At 38.2% G+C, this 20102-nt stretch overlaps 1 protein-coding gene across 2 annotated transcripts in view; it reads left to right on the top strand.

Moving 5' to 3' along the window:
- The window catches only part of rev3l (REV3 like, DNA directed polymerase zeta catalytic subunit), a 70025-nt gene that overhangs the window by 15842 nt on the left and 34081 nt on the right, over positions 1-20102 (top strand). For both annotated transcript variants that reach the window (XM_057353126.1, XM_057353127.1), the window contains exons 5-12: positions 6923-7049; positions 7154-7248; positions 12004-12108; positions 13128-13212; positions 15763-15899; positions 17892-18020; positions 18135-18342; positions 19885-20027. In XM_057353126.1, coding sequence (XP_057209109.1) covers positions 6923-7049; positions 7154-7248; positions 12004-12108; positions 13128-13212; positions 15763-15899; positions 17892-18020; positions 18135-18342; positions 19885-20027 — 1029 coding nt within the window. The remainder of the gene's footprint in view (positions 1-6922; positions 7050-7153; positions 7249-12003; positions 12109-13127; positions 13213-15762; positions 15900-17891; positions 18021-18134; positions 18343-19884; positions 20028-20102) is intronic.

Raw genomic sequence — 20102 nt, 5'->3', positions numbered from 1 at the left:
AACCGGAACAGCTAGATGCAGTCGGTTGCGGGAGCAAATACCGTTTCACGTTCAAAGCCAACGAAATGACGCGATCGGACACGAGACACGGGAAAGTCAATGGCATCGAAGCTGACGTAACTTCCTCTGGCGGCAAATTTTGAACGTCGTTCTTCACTGGATTTGAGATTTACGGCGGACGGTGATCGCTTTCACATCTGTTCCTCATACAAATCGATCGATTCGCATTGGTACCCTTCTAATATCTGTATTTTTGAACGACATTGTGACTGCTTGTATTATGTGTTTTATATTACGATAAATAAACTGTTTTAAACATTCAATAAACATTACTTGCTCAAACTGTCTGAATAGTGTCATGTAAATGCAATTATCCTGGCCATTAAACTTAAATTAAACCCCGAAACATCATCATTGCAAATTATATCAAATATACATTTTCATAATGACGGTGAAATTCGCGTGCCCTTCACGTCGAAAAACGACGTCAAAGGAGTACCCTGCGCGTTCAAAAGTGACGCCGAAGGGCGCTGACCAAGCATAAATATGTGACGAGTCGGGAGTGAGAATGTGTTGCAACCCTCAGAATCCATTTTTGCATCTTTGTCGCGCTAATCGGAACTCATCACCTGACTGCTCATTTACCGCGCAAGCCAGAGCCCGGCCCGAGCCCGTGTAAAATGATAGAAATTAAGCCCGAACCCGTCGGGTCACGTCGGGTCCGTCGGGTTCGGGCAAAGATCTTCAGCTCTACTCCAGGGCACAGGAAAGTTCAGAGCAGCCATCTTGCCTGAGACAATGGGTACAGGAGAGTTCATGGTGGCCATCTTGGCTGAGGCAGGCAGCTTGGGTCCGAGTGAGTTTAGTGGCGGAGTGATACAAACAGTCAGTGAAGCGGTTCGACAGTCGGTTCCCGTGGTGATCCTGTTGGAATATCGCATGGCTCTCAGCCAATCAGATTCGAGAACCAGAAAGAACTGTTGTATCCACAAGTTTCTAGGGTCCTATGAAATCCATTTATTTTTTCTTAAATTCCGTTTTTTTCCCCCAAATTCCGTTTTTTCCGTTTTATTTTTATGTATTCTGTGTTTTCGGTCTTTTACTGTACAACAGTAAGTAATATATTTGCCCACATGAAAAAATACTTCAATAAACTTTAGTATTCACTTATAAACTATATTAAAAAACCTACAGTGGATACTTTGAACTATACAGGGAAAAAATCTGTAAAAGGGTATAATGTACTTAACTATGTTAATAAACCATCTTACTAGTAATTTTTTTTCTTTTGTTTTCAGGTCTACTTAAATTTAAGTACTACTTTTAATAAAGTTATATATTTTTAATAAGTACTCTTTTTATAATTTTACTAGCACATCAACTTCCATTTACTAAAGTAAATAATAAACTTAGTGGTCGAATTATACAAAATATTTCAAGGGGGATGGTGTGGTAAAATGTGGGTGTTATAACTTATTAAATTCAACCAGACTTTTATTTTGACAGGTCGCAGCAAAGGTTGTTTGACAGTAGCTTCAATGCAGTTGAAAGCTCCACACGAGCATTACGCGTGCAGTACACACAATCTAACCACTTTTAATACAGACATGCAAAACAAGCAGATTATTATTTAATAAAATATATTTTATTTGTATTTAAAAGCGACCTGCAAGCGTCACATGTTCACATGTCATAAAGCTGCTGTATTGTCAGCAGGCCTTTAATCTGATAAACATTATACTAAAGATCACGTGCAAAAGCTGCCTTTTTTCATCTTTAAAGTCCGGGTAAAGAGAATTCTGAGAATTGTTTCTAAACACATCATAGATGTTAGAAATGTATTGCTGAAACACATTACAAAGTCTCCGAAGTATGTAGTACTGAATTGTGGAGTTAAACCGTTAAACAGTTTTTCACCAATTATCTTTTCAGGATTTTTTGGGCGGGGCTAAAACGGGGGATCGATGACGCAATGGAGCGTCCGAGCATGCATGGCCCCCCCATCACTAGAGCCCCTAGCATCAGGTGTCTGCTCAGTCAAGAGCTCAGGGTTGTAAGCTTTTCGCACACGCTTTCAGGCTCTCACTCTGCCCAACTAAACAAATCTCACGCCAAATAACAGACAATCCACCCGGCTGGTTCGCTATCAGCAATTTCAGCATCTACCTTATCAGCTCAAGAGAGAACCACTACAAATAGACAAGGCTGTCTGTGTTCACTCTTGACTTCTTTTTTGAAGCTGCTAGCGTCTGTTTTAAATTATAATCCAATGGAGTAAACCAAAAAAAGTTGCTTTTCAAAAAAAGTCCTGAGCGCTTTTTTAAAACGGCAGCGTCTTTTTCTGCAGCTCAGAGCTTCTTTTGAGGTTGGAAAAAGTTCAACTTTTCTGAAAAAACATCCTGTCAAGCACCTTTTTCACAGCTAACCAATGACGGAGACCTGTCGTTTCCATAACAACATGCGAGGAACGTGATCGGTCAAGAAGGCTCAAGCTCGAAAACATAAAATGGCGGCCAAAACGCCCGTTGGAGCAAAGTTTTGTATAAATGTGCGTTTAATTTTCACTTTCAATAACTTTTGATTGCATTTCTAGAGGGAAATTAGTATTGTAGTTTTTAAATATGTAATTGGTTATAGCAAATACGCTCTCTGTTTATAATTCAAATTGACTTCCTTTACACTGCCATGAAGCCTGTCTCTCTAAGCTGCCTCCGTGCACAAATGCTATCTTGAACATTGCCGGGTGCTATTTGTAACCACAATGCGCTCTGGGTTTGGGCTAATACCAGGCCTGGAGCCTTCTCCCCGGACATGGGGAGAGTACTCGGTGTTCGGAAGAAACTGCCGGGCTCGGAGCCCTCTCTCCGGACAGCACGCCAAATGCGCATACCTTTTAACCTGGTCCTGAATTATCTATATCGCGCGCATTGACTCGCGCGTGTTTGAATTCAAATCCTCCAATAAAACGTATTCACATAATTCACATATATATTCACATACTAAGCTGGGGACTCAAGTTGAGCGATTCGAGTGGGCGTGGCTTCAGCACCAACAGCATTTGAGAGTAAAGAGTCCTGCTTATTTTTCCAAGATTGTGATAACTTATTTTATTTAGTTGGATGTTTTTTTCTCCATTCATATTTGGCTGGGTGGTTAATAACACAATTTTCTGTTGTGTGACAAATTCAGAACACATATTTCAATGTCACTTTACTCGGACTTTAAACATTCTCTCTATGTTTTGTTTATAAGACGATTAGTGGAAGAAATACATACTTTACATCAAGCATGTCAGATGAGAAATGTAGTCCACATGATGTGATATATTCCAACAGATTTTTGACAACAGGTCGGTAAAATACAGTAAAGAATCCTTGTAAATCCAGTTTACTGGATACAGGCCATAGAGTGTGTTGATGATTACATGAATCTATTTGAACTCCCTTTTAAAACTTCAAACTCTTTTTAAACTATGAGCACATTTAGTGTTAAGTAATGTTTAATGTTTGTTATCTATTTGCTTGAGAAGTCCACATTTTGAAATTCGTCTTTTTGATTATTATTATTGTGGAAAAAATATCAACAATAATTACTCTTCTAATAATCATAATTATCGCCGTTTTAGCTTCTGAACATCTGAAGCTACTTCTGTATTGTCTTATAATGGCTTTAAATAATATTTTGGCCCCAAATGTGAAAAATTAGATTAATTAATCGCCACATAATGTAATTAATTAGATTAAAAATTTTAATCGCTTTTTTATTTAATCTCTTTTTTATTTTTAATTAAAAAAAATCAAACCAACATAATTCAATAAATATTATATACGTTTGCAGGTAAGGGACGTTTAATGACGTCTTAATTTTTATGTGGGTTTATGTAGGTGGTGGGGATCCGGTGGGGCTCGAAATCGTGTTTCTCTACAATGAGGGGCCCGACAAAAAAAGTTTGGGAACCACTGAATTACAGAGTTAATGACCTCCAGGAAATCCCATTCATCCGGAGATTTAACGCACACATGCACACTTTGGGCAAATCTCCTTAGACTAATTGTTTTGGATTGTAAAGGTCCATTCATATTGACCGGGATGTGAAAAGGAAAGCACATGGCAGACGAACTGAGCTTTTATATCAAGGGCGAAATAACTGAACGTCAACAGATATTTCACTGGCACCTATTTTACAAGATAGGTGGCACCTATTTTACAAGAAAAATGATATAAACAACTAGATAGGTACATTTTCTGAAGAAAATGTGAGGGATGCTTTGTGGCAAACCACGGAACTGGGCACTAGAGTGATAGCACATTAAGCCACAAATGAATCTAACCAATCCCCATGTCTCTACTATGTTCTGATGCAGAGATATTCATATTGCTAAACTGTTGCTAGGCTAATATGTTTGGTTGCTATGGGCATGGCTTGGCATCTGCACTTGATAATACTCTAACCTATGAGTGAAACAAACCAACCCCCGTGTCTCTATGATGTTCTGATGCAGAGATATAGACGTTGCTAAATGGTTGCTAGGCTAACCTGTTTGGTTGCTATGGGCGTGGCTTGGCATCTGCAATTGATAATACTCTAACCTATGAGTGAATCAAACCACCCCCCGTGTCTCTACGAAGTTCCTATGCAGAGATATAGGTTTTGCTAAATGGTTGCTAGGCTAACCTGTTTGGTTGCTATGGGCGTGGCTTAGCATCTGCCAATTGATGATGCTCTAAACTATGAGTGTAAAGAACCAACCCCCGTCTCTCTACGATGTTCCGATGCAGAGATATAGGTATTACTAAACGGTTGCTAGGCTGACATGTTTTGTTGCTATGGGCGTGGCTTCGAAGCTTCATGATGATCCTGGGACACTGATTGGTTGCCTGAGTAAAACAAGCCCACCCCCTTGTCTCTATGACACTGTGTTGCAAAGATATCCACATGGACTTTTTATAATGGGAGTCTATGGGATCGGTTGCTAGGTTGCTGTAAATGGTTGCTATGGGCGTGGCTTAATATCTTCATAATGATCATGTCACACTGATTGGTAGCCTAAGTAAAATGAGCACACCCCCTTGTCGCTAAGTGGTTGTACTGCTAAGATATTCAACACGGGACGTTTTACGCCTTATATGGGCATGCTTCCTGTGATTGGGAAATTTTGGGAGGCTCTTACACCCCAGGGGTACAACTTACACCCCATTGTGAGTGATGTTCTTACAGAGCCTGATAGCCTCTTCAAATCGTGTATTATTTTCATGTTTCTACGATATCCTCACTCGGAGCTACGACCCATCAAAGTTGGGCGCAATGTTAAGTCAATGGGATTTTTCGGGTTTTTATTCGCCCCCTTACGCACCCCCTCCACCCGATCGCTTCCAAAAGTCATCACACACCATTCCTCAATGGGCCGCTCGATTTGATGTAGTCATTCATGGGTCCAAAGCGAAAAAATAACGCGTGAATATATAGGTATCTAGGTTTTGAATGGGAGTCTATGGGCGCCATTATAAGTATACGGAAATTTTGGGAGGCTCTCACACCCCAGGGGTGCAACTTACACCCCATTGTGAGTGATGTTCTTATAGAGCCTGATAACCCCTTCAAATCGTGTATTATTTTCATGTTTCTACGATATCCTCGCTCGGAGCTACGATCCCTCAAAGTTCGCCCCCCATCGCACCCCCCCATCCGATCGCTTATAGAAGTCATAGCACACCATTCCCGACTAGGCCCGTCGATGTGATGTATTCATTCATGGGTCTGCGTCAAAAGCTGCGGGACAAGTAGCGTGCCAAACTTTTGGCGGAACAAGAATAATTATAAGTATGTATGTTCGAATAACAATAGTTATGCTTTTTCAAAGCATCACTAATTAGTGAGCCCTGAGATAGTATACTGTATACTGTACCTATGTAGGTGGCTCCTGGATTGGAAAAGTTGGGAAACCCCTGAAATAGAAAATGGTGTTACTGCAATGTTTATAGCACTATGTGGAGCTGGAAATCACAATGTACATATTTATCATTTTTAAGACATGCAGTTAAAATTGCAGTGCATTGATTTAAGCATTAGAATTGATGTACATTTATACATTGCTTTATGGTGTGTATGGGTAGCTGACAAATATACAGTATTGTGTCCTATGGTGTGACATAGCAAGAATTTAGAATTAATATTAATTAATATATTATTAATGGGAACCGTGACGATAGGACACATTTGTGGTTTTATTTGCAAACTACCCATATGCAAATATGATGAACAACAACCTTAAACATTGTGACAATTCTCTTCTAAAACAGTAATAACGAAAAAGAACTACAAATAATAAACAGAAGTGTATATATATATATATATCTGTTTAAACAAAAGTTGTGATGGCACGTGATGTAAAGCTCAAACCTAATTGGACGGCCCATTTCTTTGCTCATCACCTCTATAACAGCTTCACACTGACATGAATAAGAATTGTCCGCCAAAACTGCATTAACCTCTAAATAAAGGTTCTAGGTTTAAAGCGAAGCTTCAGCGAGCGTAGTGTTTTACCACAGATTGTTTTTCTACTTCTCTTTTTTTTTGTAAAGCAAAAGAAGACAACGACAAAAAAACCCTGCACATACTACCATAGCATGTTATGGTGGTAGCATTGTTGTTTTCCATGTGCTGTTTAATGGTAAAAATTAACCAATAGGGGTCTTAAAGAAAACAGTTTGCGTAATTATAAGTGTAAAAGGAATGTCATAAAAATATATATAATTTAATAAAATTAAAATTATAGGTAGACTTGTATAATAAACAAATAAGATTTTTTTCCACTCATTAATAATCTAATCTCTCTCTCTCTCTCTCTCTCTCTCTCTCTCTCTCTCTCTCTCTCTCTCTCTCTCTCTCTCTCTCTCTCTCTCTCTCTCTCTCTCTCATTAGTCGGAGAAGAGTCGTCTAGTAAAGTGGACAGCACCATCCCATGGAAGAGTCCCTGCACTTCCAAACTCAATGACAGTGTTCTGAGGGACACAATGTCCACTCGCTGGGGGGAGGACAACATACCAAGGTGTGTGTTTGTATATTCATGGCGTATAACAAATGTTTACAATAATATGTGAATATGAATGTATTTTAACTTTTATGTCATCTCTGTGGGTCTGTTTTGTTTAGTTCTCTGATTTTAGAGGAGGTGGAACGTATGAGTGTATGCGAGCTGGAAGTTGATGCTGTCGCTGCGGATGTTCTCAACCGACTAGAGATTGAGAGTATGGAATAAACTACTTTTTTGTGTTTATTTAGTGAATACATTTGTGACCCTGGGTCAAAATTACCGATTTTTATTTTCTAGGATATTAAGTAAAGATCATGTTACATGAAAATATTTAGTGAATTTTGTATCGTAAACATCAAAACTTCACTTTTGTGAGTGGATGCAGCAAAATAGTGAACAAAAATGGCCTGAAACACGCCTACAAACCTTGCTTGCTGCTGCCCGCTCTTCGGAAATTATCCACTGAAGTTTGGTACCTACATAAAGCTTAGCATTTCCGTTTTTGGGTTCATCTACTCCCCACAACAAAGCTGTACATTCTTAGCAACACCCTGCTACAGCGCCTGTGATGGGCAACTTAACCCTTTAGAGCCTAGCATTTTGTTCTTTTGACTGTCAAAATCTAACACAATGTCCTATCATCATGTGCAAGGTATCGTTTTTTTTCGGAAAACACCAGTCTTTAAATAAAATAAGGGTTTTCACTATTACTGTATGTTGTGAGTTTGTAAATAGAATTTAAATAGACAAAAATTTTAAAAACGTAAATACATTTTTACTAGGGATGTAACGATTCACCGTGAGCCGGTTGAAAATCGGTTATAATGAGTGACAATTCAAATCGGTTGAGGTGTGAACTGAATCGCAATACATTTTTTGAACAGCAGGGGCCGCTATTTTCACTGCAAATCTAAACGTGGACATGCTGATATTTCTTAAATGCAAAAAAAATCCAAGAAAAGCTCAGACAGTATTAGTTTGTTTATATTAAAGAGACTTTTTCAATTATTAATTTGTTATAAAATTGCAGTTTAGTTTTGTTATTTGAAATAAAACATTATTTTATTATACAAAGAAACATGAAGCATTTAAGAAATAATGCAAGGGAAGTTGTTTCCTTGTTAATTTGTTTCAACTCATTTTGTAAAAATAAATCGAGAGTAAATCGTGAATAAATCGCATCGTGAGATCAGAATCGTGACTCGCATCGCATCGTGAGCTGAGTGAATCGTTACATCCCTAATTTTTACTGATTTTTATTCAGACATTCTAAAAAAACTAAAGAACGGAAGAATCTAGCACTTCAGAAATGAAGAATATACTGTAGTACATGCAAAAAAGTATTTTTAGTGTCACTCATGTACATAGTTTTCATTCAGGAGCCTTTTTTGACACCAGTTCGCCAGGCGTTTTTTTGCACTTTTCACTCCTTTCACTCAAATGAATGCATACAAACACACATGCATACACACAAATACACATGCTTCAACATATGCATGCATGCATGCACGCACACAAACACACTCAGATATACACATGCACTGCATATGTCCACGCTAGGGCTGAAACGATTCCTCGAGTAACTCGAGTTATTCGAATACAAAAAATCATCGAGGCAATTTTTGTTGCCTCGAAGCCTCGTTTAATCCATTTAACTACAGTACACACGGAGCACTGCGTTTCCCCACGGACCGTTATTACTGACGCACAGCCCGCTAAACTATTCATGTTACAGGGCTCTGAAGTCTCATGCAAATGCATTCACCGTGAGACACACGCGTTTTAGTATGTTCACACGCTCACACGTGTTTCTCATGCTGATAAATAACTGATAGCTTATAGGGCTGTGACGGTTGCCGTAACAACCCCACCACCGCGATGGTAAAGTGCTATGACGGTGGCAAACTGCCACCGGCGGTAGTGCACGTCACTCTGACAAATATAGGTGTAATAAATATGAGAGTTGCGATAACGATTGCTAGTTGTAGCCTTTCAGTTGTGGATGGTTTTATTTAAAAGATTTTAAATTAACAGAAATTATTGGCATACGTTTCCGTTGGTGCGTTCGAGCGCAGGCCTGCACGGCAAAACCCAGGTTATTCTGCGGGTTTTGCAATGGATCTTATTGTGAAATGAACAGATACGTAAAATCAAAACTGGCTATGACCCGCTTGCTTAGTATCGGAGCGCGTGCAGGTTTTGCCGCGGTTGCGGAGAGACATCTCTTCATTTGCGCTCCTGTGCACATCATCTGAACGCGCATTTAGTGCAGCTGTAGGCCTACACATTTTAATCTGGACAATGTCAACAAGTAAGTTTCACATCAACGAGTCGGAAAAAGTAAAGTTTTTATGGCAATCTGAATAGGAAAGCCAATGTAGGTTTAAACAGTTTGTTTCAAATGGAATTGTTAAGGACTGTAAGGGTTAATACGCCAATGACTGAAGTTACTGCAACAAGAGCTTTTTTATTTAGTATTTAGCTTTCTTATATCATTTAAGTTTTCATTATTTACTGATGTTTATTTAAATGTTTTATATGCTGTAGTGTGCCGTTTCACTGATGGATTTGCGCGTTAAACATTGACGGATGTTTCATCCTCATTTATTTCAGATATCATATTTCAATTATTTAACAATTTCAAGTATTTAAATAAGGTCTATATTTCTCTTCCACTCGTCATGTGGTTGCTACACGCAAATATAATAATATAAATATTATTTATATAAATAATATATATTTCTCAACCACCGCACCATCTATTACCACCGCAGTGGTAAAAAACTGCCACCGTCACAGCCCTAATAGCTTATTGAAACGGTGAACTGATATTTTACTTAGTTTTAGTCTATTTTACGAGTGAAACTTGTTTTCCGGCTGCATTGAGTCCATCAAACTAGATGCGGACTAGTGGACACCGAATCCTGTTATTTACACATTTCATCTGTCTGGTCTGCGTGTCTGAGTGAATGAACTGCACAGTTTAACATGCTACACGCGTGATGCTCATGAATTTGTCTGCGTCTGCGCTGAATGAGGACATGAACTTCACCTCCAGAGTTGCGCTGAGAGTTTATTTCACAAACATGTTATTGTTTGAGTGAAGAAACAGACATACTAAAAAATAAGCATCTGACAACCTGCAAAAATAAAAGTCATAGGCTATTGTTTGAAATTATTATTACCATTTTTATTCATGTTTCTTATTTATATATTTGTATTATATTGCATTTTGAATTTAATATGGCAATGGAATGTACTAAATGGGTTTAGTTTTCACAGATATTAATGAATGCTATTTCAGCAATAAAAACTAATTGTTCTAAAAAGGAAACAAATTAGTTGTTTTACTCATTTTAAGAGACCTGTCTTATTTTCTCTTGTATATTTAGTATTGCTTTTTAATAAAGAAAAAGTACTTATTATCCGAATACCCGATTAATCGATGGAAAATCAGTAGAATACTCGATTAGTAAAAGAATGGATAGCTGCAGCCCTAGTCCACGCATAACGTTTTTGCGCTTTTCACTCCATTCACTCAAATGTATGCATACAAACACACATGCATACACACAAATACACATGCTTCAACACATGCATGCACGCACGCACACAAACACACTCAGATATACACATGCACTGCATATGTCCACGCATAACGTTTTTTGCACTTTTCACTCCATTCACTCAAATGAATGCATACAAACACACATGCATACACACAAATACACATGCTTCAACACACACACGCATGCACTCACTCACTCACGCACACAAACACACACACTCAGATATACACGTGCACTGCGTATGTCCACGCATAACGTTACTTGTGCGCACATACACGCGTATAAGAGCACACACGCATCCATACAAATCCAAGCATGTGCATGAAGGCATACGCACACAACACAAGATATGTGAAACTGGTATTTTGAAACACTAAGTCTAGCTTATTTTACAAACATTTCTCATGAGACAACATTTACTTACCCCTCCACGTCTGGATCGACACCCACAGCATATTCTGAATATGCAGACTCCGGGTCAGAAGAGTCTCGCACACCGTCAGTTTCATGATCAAAAAGTATCTCAATCACCTCTGATGCTGTATATTTCCTCTTCGCCATGTTTTGGTTGCCTATTTTTATTTTATTTTACTTGCTCAAAAACTCTCTAATCTGTCGCACTCCGTCACTCCCTGTTCATATCTGCCCTCTACCGCTCTCCACGAAAACTGCAGCAAATGGCTTATGAGACGCAAGTGATTACCGTAATACATACATGTTCAAAAAGCTCAATTTTTCTACTTTTAGGAGCAATTCGATTTTTTTTGATAGCATAAATGGTTGAAGAGTTACGGTTAAATGAACACCGCTTGGTAAAATGCGCCGGCGACGACGCATCTGGCTTTAAAGGGTTAAGGGATAGCTTGTTTAATACGAGAACAAAGTATAGACATGTTATATAGAAAGGTAACCTTAAATGACTTCTCTTGTGATCTAGCGCTATATAAAAAATCAAATTAACTTGACCCTCAATGGGGGCGGGAGGTGCGGTTGGAGGGGCGGTGCGCCTCCCTAAAGCAATGGTAGGAGAAACACTGTCTTCTGAGTGTGTGAGAAAGTGAGCATATTTAGCTAAATGGAAACCAAAACATGCTCAACCAAGAGCTAAATTCAGATTTGGTGACACATTGATAACTTAAAATCTGTTCTTGCGTGTCTTGTGCTGAAATGTCATAGACCAACTTGTCACAAGAAATGTGGGAACCAATAGATTTAACATTTTAAACGTGTCCCCATATTTGAAATCATCTGGGATGGCATGATAGGTAAATTATATATACAAACTTCCATATTATGTTCTATTTAAGTGAAATAAAGCATTGCCCACCCGTGTGTTTGAGATGTATTTGTAAAAGAGACCCATGCTGATGTGTGTGCCTTAATCCTCTACTACACTTCAGATCAGATTGGGAGAAACCCTGGTCTTCAGGCCATCTGGGAGGATGAGAAACAGCGTCACCGGGAGAGAAGTGAAAGCTCTTTAATTGACGTGCCTGAGTCACAGGGTGAGAGACGCATCCAGTTACATAACAGACATTTTAATGTTATTGGTTTAATCACCAATAAAAAGAAAAAAGAAAGTGACTTCCATTACTTATAAGCAACTAACAGGTTTACATCAGGCCTCCATCTAATTAAATTTTATTATATCTAACATATATACATTTTAAAACGTGCATGTTTCTGTACTACTGATACTGACAAATAATGTGTTTTCTAGCTTTGCATTAGGTGTGTTCGACTTTTTTGAAATGCTGTGCAGATTGACGTATGACATCAGAGTACCTCGAGAACAATTCGAAAGCACATGGTGCTCTGCTCTCGTGGCACTTTGATGTCATACGCCGATCAGTTTTTTGAAAAGAGCCATAGGTTCCCGACCACTGAACTAACCTCTAATGAACCATTACTGAAATTAACTTAAACTAAACATTTATAGTTTGAAAAGCGACTTGCAAGTCGCTTTGGATAAAAGCATCTAGCAAATGCGTAAATGTACATGTAAACAGCCAATAAAATGAAATGGTACTTAAAGAGATAGTTCACCCAAAAATGAAAATTCTGTCATCATTACTGTTCCAAACGTGTATCCATTTATTTGTTCTGATGAACACAAAGGAAGATATTTGGAAGAATGTCAGTAGCCAAACAGATCTCCCAATTACCCCATAACCAAAACAGATCCCCCATTGACTCCCATAATATTTATTTTCCCTACTATGGCAGTAAATGGGGAATGATATCTGTTTGGTTGCTGACATTCTTCCAAATATCTTCCTTGGTGTTTAGCAGTGCAAAAAAAATTATATAGGTTTGGAATAACCTGAGGGGGAGTAAATACTGACAAAATGTTTATTTTTGGGTGAACTGTCCCTTTAAATAAAAAACTGGAACCTTTAAGGTTCCACGCTTTAATAAAAATAGAACAAACGGTTGTTTTTACATCATATTTTTTTTATCTAAAACTCTTATTGTTAATAACTAGGCATGTTGCGTACCTCTGTCTCTTTGAATACTGTTTCAGATCGAGGCTTTGTGGAGTTTGCAGAAAGCGAAAGAATTCTGATGAAGAGATTTAAGGAAATTCTAACAGAAAATGAATTTGACGTGTAAGTAAATGTTTTTTTTTTTTTTTAATTCGTTTAATAGATATGTTTGTTGGTCTGGGTTACTGCTTTACAGCAGCTTCAAATACTTTGTAAGTTATAACTAGAGTTAAAGCTAGGGTATGTAATGGTTTCATAAACACTTTTTGTTATACTGGTTGAATGTCTCTTCACATTCTAAAAGCAATCAACATTTAAAGTGGTCTAAATCTATTTTCACTGCTAAAATTATCATGAAAACTAAAATATAAAAATATCAATAATTATTCATTACAATAAAACAAAAACGTAACTCTTGTCATTTCCATGTAGAAAGATTGTCGTTTTTTACTTCAGTCAATGCTACTGTGGTGTTTTTACAGGTTTTACTTAATTTTTGCATATCTTTTATTTTACCTTATTCTTTTCTCAGGTATTATTAGAACAGAATGCTTTGAGAGTTACTCCTGTAGATGTGTTTGGCAAACTCCTGCATTTACACCGTGAAGTAATGTTCAGTAGAATTTGAGAGATGAAAGAGGTTTCAGTGAGATGTTTTAATCAATACTTAGTCTCCTGAGAGCTGTGTAGAAGCCGACTCTGTAGCACTGATGTCATTAGGCAGAAGACTAATTAACACAGAGTGATGCCATCCAGCTTTCCTCTGGAGACCAGCTCCAACAGAGCTGTAGATTAACCAAAATTCAGAGAAATGGTTTGAGAACGGTTTGATAGAATCAGTCCCTGTTGCCACAAACCTACTGTATGTTCAGAATTTGCTGAAGTTGCAGACAAATAATCACAAATGTGTTTTAACTTGAGATTTGTATTTTGCAAGATTTTAAATAGACAATTGCACGCAGTGTGATGATGTACTTCCGCTAAAATCTCGACCCATTCCACTCTCATAGTGCTGAAGTAATTTGTCACAAAGCGGTAACGATATGTTTACTAAAAAACTTTCAAATTTTGGCGAACCGACGGCACTACTGCTGAGCATTGTTGAGTGCCTCTGTGATCAGAACAGAGTAAAGTGTACATAGATTTTTTTTCATATTTGTGGATGTAGTTTGAAGCCTTTCCCCTTTTTGATTGTCGATGTATGATGTAGTGTTTGCGTAATTTGGCTCACGTCGTTGACCGTAATTTTAAGTACATCTTGAAGCGATCTTCGTTCCCTATGGACGCTACGTGTGCCGGATGTAACTGAGCTGGCTGACACAAAACACGGAAGTGATCATGCTTGGAGTCTATTTAAGGTCCAGTGTATGAATTTTAGCTGCATCTAGCGGTGAGGTTGCGAATTGCAACCAACGGCTCACTCCACCCCATCCCCTCCCTTTCGAAGCACTCTAGTGGCTGACACAGGACTAAGATGTCGCCACGTTTTCGCTTCTTTTCCAAAGGAGATAATGTTTTTGCTAAATGCGCTCTGTAGAGCACTTTGTCCGTTTAGGGCTACTGTAGAAACAACATTGTGAATTCCATGCAAGGGGATCCGCGGTGTATGTAGATAGAAATAGCTCATTCAAAGCTAATAAAAACACAACACTTCATTATGTAAGGTCTTTATACATCTCTGAAGACATAGTTATGTATATTATATTGCATTTCTGTCAATAGATAGGGGCAGTTGTGGCCTAGTGGTTAGAGAGTCGGACTCGTAACCAGAAAGTCACTGGTTCGATTCTCAGGGCCAGCAGGTAGCGACTGATGTGCATGTCAGTCTGGGCGCCGCAGTGATAGCTGCCCACTGCTCCGGGTGTGTTTGTTCACGACTTGCAGTGTGTGTGTGTTCACTACTCACTGGATGGGTTAAATGCAGAGGTCACATTTCGGTTATGGGTCACCATAACTGACAAATAGGTCACTTTCACTAGATCCTCCAAAAACTACACAGTGGACCTTTTAGTATATTTAATGCATAGGTGTGTAAATATTTATTGTGTTTTGCTACTCTTTTTGCTTCATAAATACAGCTCCTGTCTACTTGTAAATTCCATAATATTATAAATGTAAATGTCAGCTATTTACTATGCATTGTGGTGAAACCTCTCCTCTATTGACATCCATTCAGGAAAACTGCCTCTGGTCTTCTTTTCTTGCTTAAGGGGGAGTGTTGCTTTTTTAGCCATAATTTTAGACTTGGCCTTTAGCAGCTATGGTCTAGATGACGTCATCAGAGAAGGATAGCCACAGATTTTTACTAAAGATTATGAGGGCACATTAATAAAAAAATTACCCACACAGATAAATAATTTATAGTAAAAACAGCAGTTTTCCGTAAAAATAGGAATTGTAATTTTTGATTTCATGGTGACATACATTTTTCTACCAGTGGTACTCAATATATCATGCTGTTTCTGGAAATAAGTATGCTGTCAAATGTTGCAATGGGGGTTGTTGATAATGTTAAACAGTTAAGATACATTAAAGCAGATTGCATGAATGTCCGTTCTCAGGGGACTTTAATTGAAAGGACTGGGACGAGGGATGCTGATGTGAGAAAAGAAGCAAATGCAAAGCCCAGTGAGGCATAATGGTGATATTTGTCTGGCTTTCTTTGAACCGCAGGACTCAGGCTGGTTCTGAAGTTGATGCGAATGAAGATTCTTTTCCTGACCTTTCCCTCCATCCTGTAGTCCTGACCCCAGATGATTTGCCCTCCATACCTGCTAGCCAAGTGGATGTTCACCACGATGCAATTAAAGGTGAGGTGACTAGGTATAGGTCAATGTTTTTTTTCAGCTGCTAAAATAATAAAAATAAGATGATTGTTTCTACCACACACATACTCCCACAATCTGTAGTGGCACTGTGCTATCCTCAGTAGTGGTGCTCGAAACACTGACACACTTTTTGTAAGAAATTATGTAACATGCATAGAAAATTGCTTCTAATGAAACCCCTTTTCCCCTGAAGCGTGCTGCAAGTTCCTGTGCCACAGCCATCCCCACCATTTCAGATTAACTCAACAGAGTGCAGGGCTCCAGACTGTGACTAAATGGGTCGCATTTTGCGACAAGTTTTTGAGACAGCGCGAGCGTTTTTTTACAAGTACTCGCGCATGTGCAACCTGCCAATTTTTCTAGTTGTTATATCTCATGTGAAAAGACGAGTAGATCGCGAGCCCACCAGTGTAGGCCCATGTGTGTGAGAAGGGGAGAGTCCGGCAGCTGGGTGACTGATGTTTCTCGCTGTCGTCGCGTCGGTCACAGCTCAGCTCATTATTGACAAGTTTACAGACACAACGTGAGAGCATTACTACGGTTCGCTGTTTGCTGTGACAGATTTTTTTTAGCCTAATGACGAACGATTTGATATTTGAGACGTTTAAAACGAAACTAACCACGGAGGAGTTAAGAATACACCGTTTCAATTTCAATTCAATTTTATTTATATAGCGCTTTTCACAATGTGCATCTTTTTTGTGTGTTAAAGATTCAATTTTATGCACAATTGGAGTAATTCTCTATTCAAATATGTACAGTATAAAGCACAGTATAACGATTATAAAACTCAACACTGCACTGTACATCACAATCAGATATTTTATTTATACTGTAGTACATGACATAAATAATCAAAGACTTCAACGCAATATAGAGGATTTAAAGCAGATATTTATTGACATAGATGAATAAACATTAAGCTGAACATTATATTCTTGTCTTACCACATAAGTTAAGCAGGTTGTCCGTTTTTAGAAACAACAATCAAAAGCTTCTCTAGTCACACTCACAAACATCAGGGTCCGTTCATTTAGATGCGCCAAATCGATCGAAAATCACTAAAATATGTGTTTACTCTCACATCTGTAAGGTATAAAGTAAAGAAAGAATATTAATAAACCTCTAAAGTAATATCAGGCAGTGAGGTAAAAAGAAATGACCGTTTTCTCTTTGCAGAACATAGAAGGCGAGTGTGCGCACATATCAGACGCACGCACTAAATAAATAGAAACGCAGTTTTAATTGTGGTATCGAATTAAACTCCTTTAATAGGTTTAATAGCTGTCAGAAGTCGGATTTATAGCATTCGTCTTGACATTATAACAGATTTTACTCTGATCATAAATTTTCCATATAATAACATAATAAACAGATATGACCGGATTCATTAATCAAATGACCAGTGTCCAGGTTATCTGAAGACCAGTACATCATGTCGCTACAACGTTCTCCATGGGATTAATTCACAACGTTATTTGAGGACGTGGCTAGGACGTTTCTGGAACGTCAGCAAAAATTCTAAGAAATGGAACGTTGCCAAGACGTCCTCAGAACATGGTCACAAAGTAATGTCAAGGTGACCAAATGAAGACGAACTGGTGACGTAGTCAGAACGTACTGTGTTAGCTGTCTATTTATTATCAAAATATTTGTGAGTAACAGCTATTTTGGGGAAAAATGTCAATAATTGCATTGCAGGCTGATTTAAGGCGTGCCCCTAAATTTTCTGCTCGCGCTCCTAAAAATTTCAGTCAGGGGCTACAGTGTTCCTAGTGAAAAACGTTAGTCTGGAGCCCTGGGGGCTCTAACCCACACTCACAAAATCTGTGCCTTATGGCAATTGCAAAAGCAAGAAGACTGAACACAGGAAAAAAAGAGTACTGTTGGCGGCCTTTCTCCATGCTGTCTGACTGGCTGTTTGGCAGTAGTGATATTAATTTGTCTTATGCTTTATTTCTTTTCTCCATACAGAAATGAAACGGCCTGATAGCAAACACGCTGAGGTGGCAGTTGTTGATGAAGAGGCCATTTTGAATTTATTAGAAAACAGTCATACCTTCCTCCCTCTCTCGCAAAACTCCAACCAGTCAGCAATACTCGGTACAGAATCATTCAAAGCAGATATCATTTTCACAGGCAGTTGAAACAGCATTATGTTTTTGTGCATTTTTCATGCATTTTATTTATTACGTGTTATTTATCACATTTTTACAGATGGCATTCAAGACCAGCCTATGCTGGATTTGCTTGAGGAACTGACTGATTTTGGAGCAGTGAACCAGCAATGTTTGTCTGGGAGTGGCATCTGTAACAGTGATGATGAAGAGGCGGGGCCTGAACTAGAAAAAGAAGAGGCAGAGCTCAGTATAATCATGTCACAAAGATGGGACAATGAGATTACAGAACACTCCGCCAGGCAAAGGTGACCAAACTTCCTGATGATTTTACGAAGATTGTATGCTTAATCTGGTTTAAAAATTTAAATTTAGCAGCCTAAAATTAAACCGTGTTTACCTGTAATGTTTAATTTGACTGCAGTGATAGATCTGATAGATTATACTATCTTGTTATTGATCCAAAATGATACCGTAGGGTTTTTCCATCCTGATGTGACACCAAAATGATCCTGCAGACTTAGATGTGTACTACTAGAGATGAAAGGGAAGACTAAGCGGGCAGGAGACGAAGTGATTATATATTCAAATGAACTTAAAAAGTTTATTGAGGAAGGAAATCATTGTTGCGTTTAGATGCTCATTCTGACTCCGTCTAGAACTCTGTCTAGAGTTCCATTGCTCATTCTAACTCTGTCTGACTAGAAACACATTGAGCAGATCTTATTATACCAACATAGACAGTGAAAAATTACTGCTTCACAACATTGTCGTTATTAAGAACTTTGAGAATGAGACCACTGGAAACTCATATCTACTTGTGAAGACCGAACAAATCCAACGTAACGCAGAATATAACTAGGTAGAAAGAAATGAATATAATCAATAACTAATAAACTAAATATGGGAAAACTAGTAAAGAATAATAAGGATAAGGAAATGAGAAATTAAATACAAACAAAATGTATGTCTGTACTCTTAAATCAGAATTTCATTATCTTTAGAAAATTCACACACACACAAAGGTTGCTTGTAAGAAATTCAGATCCTATGATCCAGAGGTTGCGCTAGACTTTTTTATTGGGACAGGCTCGTAAAAAATCTGTCATTGTTACCCGTCACTATGGTGCAAGGTGGTGTTACGTGTTAATTAGCATGTTCGTGATGTAATCACTCTGTACTTTCGTTTACTCTCTGAATTTACTGTATTTTAATACAACTGAATGCCCAATAAAGCCGTTGTTGTTTATATTCATTTATATATTTTTAATATTTCTGTTGTCAAACATTTATCTGTAATTATTATTTTATGTCTATGTTCATATGTCTAGTCAGTAACAATGACAGGTGACAGGTGTAAAAGGTGTTTTGTACTAAGCTGCGGTTTGGTCATGAATGTGCTGCTTCTGTCGCTAACTGAACAGAGGAGATGCCGAGAGAGACATTTTGAGACCACTTACTGAAAGCTAATGCTTAGCCAAAAAGACGCCAGTTGCTTTCCTGAGGGAAAAAACTCTGTAAAGACCGCACCAATTCAATTCAATTTTATTTATATAGCGCTTTTCACAATGTGCATTATTCCAAAGCAGCTTTACAGGAGAAAATAAGGAAAACTGAAAAACACAAAAAGGTCTGTCAATGAAGGCGAATGTTCGGTTAACGCAACCTCTAATGATCTATCAACAGGCTGGTCCACAACAGTACAAGTGAATATTTATTTATATCTGTGACTTTACTCCGCCAGTATTTGTGTTATCTTTCTTCACAGATTATGTATGAAAGAAGCAAATGAATATTTATTTATATCTGTGACTTTACTCTGGCAGTATTTGTGTTATCTTTCTTCACAGATTATGTATGAAAGAAGCAAATGAAAGCTCCAGCGATGAGCAGCAGGCCTCATCGGATGAGGAGATGGATTGGAAAGGAAACGCTTCTTTTCCTGCTGATCTGTCTATTCCACAGTTAGACGGGGCTGCAGATGAGAACAGTGGTAAGCATCAATTTATTGAAGTGTAGAAAGTATAGAAAAGGTTATGATTATTGTTTGTACAGAGATATTTACCTG

This window comes from Triplophysa rosa, linkage group LG15 (assembly GCF_024868665.1).
Source record: "Triplophysa rosa linkage group LG15, Trosa_1v2, whole genome shotgun sequence".
In the NCBI taxonomy this organism is placed as follows: Eukaryota; Metazoa; Chordata; class Actinopteri; order Cypriniformes; family Nemacheilidae; genus Triplophysa; species Triplophysa rosa.
Note: the sequence above shows the minus strand (reverse complement) of the source record. Positions and strands in the feature narration are given on the sequence as shown.